General features: G+C 44.1%; 1 protein-coding gene across 12 annotated transcripts in view; it reads left to right on the plus strand.

Annotated features, from left to right (window-relative positions):
- SRGAP2 (SLIT-ROBO Rho GTPase activating protein 2) overlaps nucleotides 1–12,205 on the plus strand; it is a 279,254-nt gene that overhangs the window by 132,711 nt on the left and 134,338 nt on the right. For all 12 annotated transcript variants that reach the window (XR_002335789.1, XM_021063302.1, XM_021063294.1 and 9 more), the window contains exon 4: nucleotides 11,898–12,060. Coding sequence is in view for 11 of the 12 variants with exons in the window: in XM_021063302.1 (XP_020918961.1) it covers nucleotides 11,898–12,060 (163 nt within the window). In the remaining variant the exon portion in view is untranslated. The remainder of the gene's footprint in view (nucleotides 1–11,897; nucleotides 12,061–12,205) is intronic.

The raw sequence follows: 12,205 nt of genomic DNA on the forward strand, positions 1-12,205 counted from the left end.
CCTGGACTTTTGCTGTCCTCTGATCATCCTCTTCTTCTTCTTCTTTTTTTTTTTTTTTTTTTTCTTTTGTCTTTTTTAGGCTCACGCCCGAAGCATATGAAGGTTCCCAGGCTAGGGGTCTAATCAGAGCTGTAGCCGCCAGCTTACACCACAACCACAGCAACGCTAGATCCAAGCCACGTCTGCGACCTACATCCCAGCTCATAGCAGTGCTGGATCCTTAACCCACTGGGCGAGGCCAGGGATTGAACCTGCAACCTCAGGGTTCCTAGTCGGACTCGTTTCTGCTGCGCCAGGACGGGAATTCTCCGTCCTCTTCTTTTAATATCTGTTATGGCCCCTGTGAAGGCAGAGAAGGAGTTAACTGAGGCCGCAGAATAGAGAGTGAAGGAACTGAAGGGTCATTTTACAGAGTGGCTAGGGTGTGGCCCAGCCCTCCAGTAGGTGCCCAGAGCCAGTCCCAAATTAGAATAGGGTGGGATTCAGAACTGGTTTTCCTCTTCACTTGCCTTTCATGTGTAACCACATGCAGTGTGTCAACATGCTTTCCGGCGCCGTTAGGCACCAGCAGTTTTGCTCCCTCTGGGTTCATGGACCCTTGGTATTCCTGTTATGTGTTGTCTTAGAATAGCTCTGCGCTCTGGGGCGCTCGGGCAGCTGAGCTTGGTCTATTAACTCTTTCAGCACCAGTGCTTTAGAGATGCTAAGCGCATCTTAGTTGAAACAGAGCAACAACCACAATAAAAGAAGAAAATGATTGTTAATCAGGAGACCTGGATCCTTGCTTTGCTCTGCTTTTATCTTTGTGACCGCAGGCTCCTCAGGGAGCCTGTTTCCTCACTTAGAAAATCACAAGTGTGGGAGTTCCGTCGTGGTGCAGCGGAAATGAATCTGACTAGTAACCATGAGGTTGCCGGTTCGATTCCTAGCCTCGTTCAGTGGGTTAAGGATCTGGCGTTGCCCTGAGCTGTGGTATAAGCCAGCAGCTGTAGCTCCTCCGATTCAACCCCTAGCCTGGGAACCTCCATATGCCATGGGTGGCCCTAAAAAAAGACCAAAAAAAAAAAAAAGAAAAAAGAAAATGACAAGTTTGGGCTTGACTCTAGACCATCTTGAAAATCCCTTCTAGCTCTGAAATACCGTGATTCTGGTTTTTGTACCCTCTGGTGCTTCTTTTTGTGCTTTAAAAGTCTTTCCTTTAAAGCCCTTCCTAGGTTTCTCCACAGGAGATCCACTGAGGCTGGGAATTTCCAGAGAACCAAGATGATAAGTTAATAGCAACAAAATACATTCCTATCTAGTTAAGTGTAGGGACAAAATACAACATTTATAAAGCAAATTCATTGCAAATGTGGGTGATAAGGCCTGGGAGTTTGGGGCCATGTTTGTCTTTTCAGACATTGTCTAGCTACTCTGTGGGTGTAAATACATTGTACAGATTGTCAAATAATAACAGTTGTTATAACAATAATAACATATGATGATATGATTTGTAGGTATAGATCACTGTAATGTTTACGATTTTTTTTTTTTTTTTATGGACATCACTTTGTTTGACTTCATCTCGATAATAGCCATGTGATTAGGCAGGGCAGATCTGCTGTCCCCATTTTTTTTTTTTTGTCTTTTGTCTTTTTAGGGCTGCATCCGTGGCATATGGAGGTTCCCAGGCTACCCCAGAGCCACAGCAGCGTCAGATCCGAGCCACATCTGCGACCTACACCATAGCTTATGGCAACCGGATCCTTAACCCACTGAGTGAGGCCAGGGATCAAACCTGCAACCTCATGGTTCCTAGTCGGATCTGTTTCCACCTCGCCACGATGGGAACTCCTTCCATTTATTTTTTTTTAAGCAGATAAAGAAAATATTGAGGCCCATGGAGTTCCCGTCGTGGCTCAGCGGTTAATGAATCTGACTAGCATCCATAAGGTTGCAGGTTTGATCCCTGACTTTTCTCAGTGGGTTAAGGATCCAGCATTGCTGTGAGCTGTGGTGTAGGTCACAGACGTGGCTCGTATCCTGCATTGCTGCGGTTGTGGTGTAGGCCAGCAGGTACAGCTCCAATTGGACCCCAAGCCTGGGAACCTCCATATGCCACAGGTATCACCCTAAAAAAACAGAAAAGAAAAAGAAATATTGAGGCCCAGAATACATCTGTGACTTATCCAAGGTTACCTGGCCAGCAGGTGACAGGATTAAGACCAGATCATAGGTCATCAGCATGGTTCAGGGTGCTTTCCACAGAGCACCACCTTGCTGAGATGGCATATCATTGTTTATCCAGATTCCTTACACATCTGTAGGACTCAGTAACCTACTAACCCGGAAATTGACCAGGGCCTCTCTAATTCCACCCAGTCCTTTAAAATTTTACCAGCAAAGTATCATCAAGGTTAATACTATGCTGTAAATTAGAGCATACAAGCCAATAGACATTCACATCCAGTCACTCAACAGCCACCGAGATTCATGCTATAGCAGTTGATTAGGGCAAGATTGATGGAGGCTGAAGATATTAACTATTCATTAAATGAATCGTCTTACTGTGCTCAACACTTACAGGATTTCTGTGGCTGTGACATCTGTCATTAGCCAACACTGATTAACTGCCCACCTATTCTTGGTGTTGGATATACACTGACTGTTCCAAAGTCTCCCCTGTCCTCAAGAGACTTCCCTCTGGGAAGGCAAGATAAATATCAAAATAACAGGAGAAGTGATGATGATGCATGCAACCTGATCTGATGACTCTTTAGGCTTCATTCCATGTAGCTCTGTAGTTTCTTAGAACGAAATCGCATTACTTTAGTCCTCCTTTCTCATTGTTATCATGAGCCATCTAAGGAAACACACGGTCCCATTAACAGGTATTCCAATGGGGGAGGTCTGAGTCTTAGGGATACCCCTTCTTCCCAAGCAGCTTGTTGGTACTTGACACGTTTCAGGACCATTTGCCAGGCAGGAGGAGTTATTGGCTGTAGATCCAGCTTCCCTGCTCGTGCCTGGTACCAGAGAGATGCCTTGCACCAAGGTAGTGGTTACTGCTTTGAAAATAAGCATGTGGATTTCTGAGTGACCTCATTCCAGTTTGGCAAAGACAGGTATTTATTTTTCTAGAATGAGCTACCAGGAGTGAGCCAGACTGTCTGTCTCAGTCATCTCCCAAGATTCCATTCATTTAAAAAATCTGGTAACACATCTGCGTGTATTTTTTTCCTCTGTATATTTGTCATGTGCGGTAATTACTTACGGGGTTTCTGGTGACATCTTAATTAACTCAAGAAGAAAAAAACTGAAGATATAATTGTAGAGTTGGCTACAGGTTATTCTATGGAATATGTGGATTCAACTGTTAATGTAGATGGTTCTAAAGTCTTTTTCAGCTGAGAAATCTGTATTACTTTTTTGGTTTTGGTCATCAGTCATATCTTTGTTATGTCTCTTGCTCCTGTTATGATATTTTCTTTTAATTAAGTCAGCTCAGACCTTTGATATGATCACAACCTATTTGGTAGAAGCCATCCGGGGAAATTTTAATACATGAGTAAATTTCTAGCCCTTGGCCCTACGGATCATACTGGTGTAGTTTTTGTTCTCCAGCATTTAGGTAGTACCCAGAGTACACACGGAGGGTTGTATAACCTCTTTGTTTATACCTCCCTGAGAATACTAGTGGCAAGACACGGGATGGAAATGAAGGGAACACCCCAGGTCTGCAGAAGCCATGAGTGGGCTGATGGGCAGGCAGCTATTCTAAGTCAGCTAAATCAGGGTTTCACAGTGAGTCATCCATGCCAGTGGACACCCAAGCATCAGGACCAGGGATAGATCTGGGGTATAGCTGATGGACAGTTTAGGAGCAGGAAAGTCCTGTCTTGGGTCCAAAAGGTCTGTGGACATGGGAGAAGCAGGTCAGAAACAAGAATTTTGCTCCCTTTGTCCCTTGTGCCCAGAACAGTGCCTGGCTCATAGTAGGTACTCAATCAGTATTTGTTGAATGAGATAAGAAGATAAGATCAGGGGCTCAGAGAAGGAGCCTGGACAATAAGCTGTTAGAAGTCTAGGCAAGAAATATGGATGGAAAAATTCAAATCTTGGATTGATCCCCTCAATCATGCTTTTTCTCACGGGGTCCCAACACGGGATCTGAACCACGTCTTTGACCTACACCACAGCTCATGGTAATGTCGGATCCTTAACCCACTGAGCGAGGCCAGGGATCAAACCTGCATCCTTATGGATCCTAGTCGAGTTCGTTAACCACTGAGCCACAACGGGAACTCCCACAGAGTTGTCTTGAATAAACCTCTAACCTCCTTTCACCACCATGAATGTGGTTGGGTGGGTGGTGTTTGAAGGGAAGGCTAAGTCTCTCACTTGACATAAATTGATGGAGCCATTTGCATTTAGCATCTGCAGTGGCTCAGATTTCGGAACCACTCCTGGTTCTCTAACCTCACTCAGAAGAACCTTGGTCCTACAGTCATTCAGGAAACAGTCATTAAGATGTCAGACACGTGCTAGTCCAGTCTTCACTTCAAAGCAGATTCCTAAGCTCCCAGCTCTTGGATATACCATTATCCAAGGGTGTGGCTGGGCCCCTTGGAACCAAGCCAGAGCCACAAGAATTCCCTTTCCATGCAGCTCTTCCCCCAAACCTGATTATAGGGGACAGTTTAGACTATTTTGAGTAAGGTGGCTACACCACTACTTGAATCCTTTCTAATCATCTGTCTAGGCTACTGAAGACAATTTGTGGTAGTAACTTGTCCCCAAAAATTTGAAAGCTCATTTCTCCATACGGAGAATTTTTGCCTTTGGCCTTTTTTTCTTTCTGACTCCAAACTCTCCTACTCTGATCTCATTGTTGGCAGAGCTGAAGCTGTAGCTGTGATAAGCCCAGGGAAGTGTGCCTGCCCGCTCCCACTCCCGCTCCCTGCTTGCTCGCCCGCCTGTCTTTGAAAGATGCCTCCAGGCTGCCGCTGTACTGCTGGTTGTCACACAACCAGCAGCCACCATTATAGGCAGAATCTTTTTCAAGTCTGTTCCCACCTTGGTGATTTTTTTTTTCCCCGCTCCTTCTTTTAACACCTTCCCCAGCAAATCCTATCCATCCTCTGGCTTATCTGGGTCAGCAAGGGTCTGATTTTATGCATGGCACTGTCAAGCCATAAATCCGCTGCGGCTTTGCCTCTCTATCCAGCCAGTCTGCTTCTGTCAGCATCAGCAAAATGCATAATAGAGAAAATAAGCCAGAAAGGCTAATAACACTCATCTGAATAAAATAATCTCTTTGGCTGCCCTAGTTCATTTCATTTTCATCAAGGTGCCAGGAAGGAACTTCGGTTTAAAAACCAGCCTCCTCCTTGTCACTAGTTTCCTGTCCGACTGTCACTAAATGATCCTTTTTGTTATGCATGTACCTTTTTTTTTAATCCTCCTCATAGCTGGGTACTCAGTAATCTATGTTGAATGATGTATTTATTCAAACTCCATTTGGGACTTTGTCTATCATCACATATACGTCTAATTTTAAAAGTGAGAAACCACATTCTGGTTACGTGTATTGACGTTTGCCATCTTGAGATGTAGACTGGCAGGTTTGATAGGAATACTGAGAAAGGGGGACTCAGCAGAAGTTGCAGAAGCATCTACAGTTCTGGCAATCTGGGCTCCCTTTGGCTTCCGTCCTGTCTACCTCAGCACAGTTCCCGTGTGGAATGCCAGACTGATTGTTCCACCTTGCTCCTTAGGGGAAGGACACTGGAAGATTAAATTCTGCTCTCCCGTTGGTAGCTCTCTCACGTCTTCCCAGAGACTTACAGCTGCTTGGTTAATTGCCTGTTGCTGCTGTCTGATCCCAACCATTATTTGCTAAGGGCTGTGCATGTGCAGCAGGCTGCGCTCTTGGCCCTGGCCCAGGGCCGGGTGAGGAGCACGTCGGAAATGGATAAAAGCTGAATCCTGGTTTGTTTGGAAATAAAAATGATGCTATTTCTTCACATTTGTATAGTGCTTTACTGCTGATGTAATTCTTTTGCATCCCCTGTCTCATTTGAGACACACAAGAGCCCCGAGAGGTAGGCAAGTCAGAGACCACTGGTGCCAAAGGAAATGTCCCTCAGTGGAACAATGCAGAAGCTCGGGCCATGCGGTCTTGCCAGGCTTGTGTCACGCGGCCCATCTGCAGAGCTGTGAACTTAGCAGTTATTAATGAAATGCTACTTTGGGCCAGGAGAGCTTACAGAGTTTTGCAGCCATGTTTTGAAGCTCTTCCGGGAGCCAGATGTGCAACGACAGGGCATGTGTCCGTTTTATAGGTAAGACAACTGAAACCATCCAGAGGAGAAATGAAGAAAAGGGTAGTGTTGAGGCCAACTTGGACCTTGAGGTTAACGCTTCACAGTAGGATGTTCTGGAGAAATCCCTTGAAGGATTGGTTGCTAAGTTTGTTGAACGGCCATAAATAGTCTGAAGTTGAAGGAGAAAAACTGAGCTAATGTATTTGAAGCTAATGATTCAGCTGTGGGGGTTTAGCTCGCTCAGTGCATTTATAATGACCATCTCTTCTGTGCATGCATAGCTGGCTTGGGAGTTTCTGGGCCTCTTTTTTATTTTTATTTTTATTTTTATTTTTATTTTTTGACTCCAGAGTCATTCCCTCTCAAGCATAGTATTATTATTCTTGATCTTCCTCCTGAAAAAATAAAATGTTTAAGTAAGAAAAATACTTCTGGATATTTTGTCTGCTTTTTAGGGATTAGTGTTTGAGGAGGTTTGCAGCTGTTCAGCACATGCCTAAGGGATGCAGACCCTTTTCGTTAAATGCCCAAGTATTACACAACCTAAGACTCCGGGGGCGGAGAAAGTAAAGAAACTGTGCAAACAAATGATAGATGGAAAAGATATAAAGACAAATTTCAATCTCCTGACCAAATGACGCTCCCTGGGCTCGAGCGGCCCCAAAGAAAAATCAGGCTGCAAAGCTGCTGAAGCAGGAAACCACTCTAGCAGAACCTTAATATGCTCCCTATGAAATCACGTCTCGTTGACTTGCTCATTTTCCACCCCGAAGTGTGTTTCGCCTTTGTTCATGTGGGCGGGGAAAATTGTCTCTGCAGTGAATTTGTGTTCCCCTCCTACATCCCCACACCTCTCCTTCCCCACCACGATCCCAACATAAACAGATGAATTAATTAAAACACCTCCATTGGAAGGAGAAATAAGTCTGAGAAAGCACACAGACTCCCCGAACCAAAAATATTGCATGAAAAGCTGCACTAATAGTAAAAGAGAGTAGGAACCCCTAGGAGAAACAGGCAACAGAGTCTGATACTGTTTTTTCAGGGCCATGGGCTCCTTTTTTAAAATAAAAATCTTACCTGGAACTCCCTATATATGCAGCAGATCGGAGCAGTGCTTTATTGGTGTAAATCTCCTTTTAAAGTGTAAATGTACAAAGAGTACTTATGACCGAGTTAATCGTTGAGAACAATGAGGCTGGGTTTATGAACCCAAGATACTTTTGAAGTCCAGATTATGAATCAGAGTTGCAGTTTTATATCTGTTTCAGCATCCGAATTCTTTCAGGTTCTGGTTTGGATTGCTCGCTCGATATGGAGAAAATCCCGATTGACATAGACAAGTTGTTCTGAGATCTTTGAAATTGATGTAGACGCTTATGAAAGAAGGAAGTTTTTGTTTTATTTTATTTATTTATTTATTGTCTTTTTGCCTTTTCTAGAGCCGCTCCTGTGGCATATGGAGGTTGCCAGGGTAGGGGTCGAATTGGAGCTGTAGCCGCCGGCCCATGCCAGAGCCACAGCAACAGCAGGATCCTTAACTCACTGAGCAAGGCCAGGGATCGAACCTGCAACTTCATGGTTCCTAGTCGGATTCATTAACCACTGCGCCACAACGGGAACTCCCCGATGTTTTTGTTTTAAAGTTGCGTCACTAACCTTACCTAGCAGCTATTCCCTTTCTCCTTTCTAAGTATTAATTGAGTAAATGGAAATATATAATAAGCTTTATAGCCATTGAAAATGAAATGAGACGATATTGAGCGTGTACATTCTCACTACCCAACCGTGATCAACCGTGAACCTAGCGTAGACCCCTGAGCCTTCTGTGGCGTGTAATCGAACCCGGCCACTCTGTGTCAAATCATGTGCTCCCCTGAACAGCTTTACCCAAGGAGGCACCCAGGTTGAATTAAAAACCTAAACCTGTGCAGAGCAACATCTTTTCTAATCAATAGCACATTTTTCAGCAGTTTGGATACACACATTGATTCTTTATTACAGAGCTTGCCTATAACTGCACACTGAAGCTCACCTGGGCGGCCAGCTGATGAGGCTTTGTGATGGTGTCTACTCTAGGGAAGCAGGGTCCAGGTCCCTTACACTTTTCACTGGGTGTTACTCATTTGGGTGGGTGTGTTCTAGTTGTTTGAAATTAAACTGTGATTCTCTGTAATTCCATGCTTTAAGAGCTCCTGCTCACCGAAACCAGTAATAGCCGCCCTGCTAAGGTTGTAAAAATGGAAGTAAATACACGCATGTGGTCAAAGCACTTGTAGCCCCTAAGACGTTCTTAGTAAGTATACATTTATGAGTATTAAGTGATAAGGCATTTGAAAAGAGTCCCACTCCTGCCCATCCTTTTTATTAATTCATCTTTGTTTACTCAAGGGTCCCCTTGGGATTTATGCTCTGCATCCTTTCTCATCGTGTCGGATTGGTTTTGCTTCTCCTGCCACCACTTGTGATCTGTGGTGTCCGTGCCTGAGCCTCTTGGCCCTTTGTTTGTACCTCTGATGTTCTGTTATATTATAGGTCTCTGCACACACACACACATACACACACACACACTGTACTGTGACATCAGGACTTTTATAACCACTAAAGCCTCTACTACTGTACTTTGTTCATTTAAGGTACAGAGGTCTGGAGTTCCTGTTGTGGCTCAGTGGAAATGAATCTGACTAGTAACCATGAGGATGCGGGTTCGATCCCTGGCCTCATTCAGTGGGTCAAGGATCCAGTGTTGTCGTGAGCTGTGATATTGGTCATAGACAAAGCTCCGACCTGGCATTGCTGTGGCTCTGGGGTAGGCCAGTGGCTACAGCTCCTTCAGTCTCTAGCCTGGGAACCTCCATATGCTGCAGATGTGGCCCTAAAAAGACCAAAAAAAAAAAAAAAAGATACAGATGTTTATACATTTGTAAAATTGAATTGTAGTGTCATTTTTATGTGTGTAAAGTGCTTTGGAGAAGAACCAAGAGGGACCATCAACCCACGTTCACCCACAAGAAACATTGAAAACCAGTTGTAAAGTTAAGGCCTTTTGAAAAGCAAGTGTATCTATCCCATGCTTACTGAGAATATGGATGTCTTGCCAACCAATAAAAATGTAAACTAAATTATTGAGAATTTTGTAACTGAAACTGATCTGGTATCAACTGGAAAGTTTTCTTACAGTGGAAACTTCAAATGTTGCCAATGCAACAATCGCTCACCATTTTGAGTTTAGGATTGTTTCTGGTTTACTTTTTTTTTTTTTTCCAGACGCTAGACATTTTTAAAGGAATGGAATAATTACATGTATCTCTCGCCCTTAGCTAGTATATATTTAATTTCCATAGAAATCTTTTTTTTTTTTTTTTTTTTGTCTTTTTGCCTTTTCGAGGGCTGCCCCATGGCATGTGGAGGTTCCCAGGCTAGGGGTCCAGTCGGAGCTGTAGCCACCGGCCTACGCCAGAGCAACAGCATCGCGGGATCGGAGCTGCATCTGCGACCTACACCACAGCTCACGGCAACGCCGGATCCTTAACCCACTGAGCAAGGGCAGGGATCGAACCCACAACCTCATGGTTCCTAGTCGGATTCGTTAACCACTGCACCACGACGGGAACTCCCTAATTTCCATAGAAATCTTTTAGTTTCCCTAGAAAGGTCATCGGATACCATTGTTGCTGCAGTGGTCAGCGAATACATCTTAGGGGTTTTGACCACAGTAGTGTGGTGCCCGGGGGTCGGGGGTGGAGGTGGAGGACAGGTATAGAACCGTTGCAATTTGGACTCTAATATTCATTGGTTTGAGGCAGCCTCTTGGTGCTGGTTAGACAGATTTAATGGTCTGGTGTGTTCAGAAGCCAGAATAGGTGTGGCATGATTATTTATTAATAGTTACCTACGCCTGAATTGAAAGAGCCCTTCTAAGTTGAATTCCATGCTCTACAAGTCACAGGTGCCTGGCCGCCACAAGCTCCCCTGTGGAGGTGGTGCAGACTCGATAACCAAGCTGCTCTCGGCTCACTTTCTTTGCTTTAAGAATCTGACTGTAGGGAAATGGGAATAAACAGGTTGTGAGAACTTTGCAGTGATTTAAGAGCATGCTCTTTGCAATTACAAGGCTTGTTCTTGAATTCCAGCATTGCCACTTTTTAGCTATGTGACCTTGAACAAGATAGTTCACCTTTCTTTTTTTTTTTTTTTTTTTTTTTTTTTTTGTCTTTTTGCCATTTATTGATTTATTGGGCCGCTCCCATGGCATATGGAGGTTCCCAGGCTAGGGGTCAAATCGGAGCTGCAGCTGCTGGCCTACGCCAGAGCCACAGCAACATGGGATTCGAGCGGCATCTGCGACCTACACTACAGCTCATGGCAATGCCGGTCCTTAACCCACTGAGCAAGGCCAGGGATCGAACCCGAAACTTCGTGGTTCCTAGTTGGATTCGTTAACTACTGAACCACGACGGGAACTCCAGATAGTTCACCTTTCTTAGTCCAACTTTCCCCGTCTGCTGAATGTGGTTGATAGCCCCCACTTCATCAGGTTTTGTAGGGTTCAAGTTAAGCAACATGAGTATAGGACCCAGCCATGAGCCGAGTACACAGTAAGCCCTTGATAAATAGCCTCCTGCCTTTTGTTTCTCTCCTTAAAGAAATCCAACTTGCAGATGTGGAACTTTCTTAAGTTGCTTAAATTAGTGCTGTGAGCTGAGCAGATAATAATCTTTTTGGATCACAGTGTTTTCATTAGAAATGAGCAGCTAGGTTTGGTGCTTTTCTGCTCCACTTAGGCTGTAGATGTCTTAGAAATACACGTATTCAGATATGATTTGTGTTCCTGACTGTATGGAGCTTGAGAAGATGGCTTAGTCAATGAAATCTAACCTCCTTAGATGTGTTCTGTGGCACGAAGGAGTTTTTAGGAAATGTTTTCATAGCAGCTGCCTCTATAGTTGTCTTCACTGAATCCTTCAATAGATAAATGTGTGGATATTTAGTCTATAGCATAGATTTTGTCTAGAGACTAACTTTGGCTTCCAACCCTAGACACACATCAAATGACTTAGTGATTATGGTTATGGACTTTGGAGTCAGACCTGCTACAGTTGTTGCAGTCAGCACAGACCTGTGGTTCTAGTCCCTGGCTCCCTCTTACCATCTCTGGGACTCCTTACTAGCTGTGGGCATGGGACAACCTCTCCAAGGTGTTTTGTTTGTTTGTTTGTTTGTTTTCTTTAATCAGGAAAATGGGGATAATGGTAGTTCTTTTCTGACAATGAAATAATGGCACTTAGATGCGATACTGCCTATCATATAAAGCTTTTCCAAAGCTTCTAGAGCAGAATAGATGTTTAATAGATAATCCTGCTTTTTCTCCTCTTTTCCTTGTCCTCTGGCCTCCCTCTCCTTATTTTCCCCTTTTCTCCTCCACTGAGTTTTTAGAAAAAGGGAAAACTAAAGGTGCAGCTTCGGGAAAGACATCTTTATTCCTGGTTTGGCTCTGATCGCATGATTGTGTGACACGGACTGCTGTCATAGATGTTGGCCCTGCCTGCTTACCAACACTGATTTTTTTTTTTCCTTGCTGTTTCTTTGCAGGAAGGATCAGAATGTTCTCTCTCCAGTCAACTGCTGGAATCTCCTCTTAAACCAGGTGAAGCGGGAGAGCAGGGACCACACTACCTTGAGTGACATCTACCTGAATAATATCATTCCTCGATTTGTCCAAGTCAGTGAGGACTCAGGAAGACTCTTTAAAAAGGTAAAGAGCTGTTTCTAGTCACTGACACAGTCTTGTAAATACGAAGAAGACTATCTTATTGGCCCACTTAAAATGTTTTTCTTTGGTCATTCCCTACCATGCACTTACGAAGAAAAAAAGTACTGGATTGGCATTTTTTTTTCTT

This window comes from Sus scrofa, chromosome 9 (assembly GCF_000003025.6).
Source record: "Sus scrofa isolate TJ Tabasco breed Duroc chromosome 9, Sscrofa11.1, whole genome shotgun sequence".
NCBI classification, from domain to species: domain Eukaryota; kingdom Metazoa; phylum Chordata; class Mammalia; order Artiodactyla; family Suidae; genus Sus; species Sus scrofa.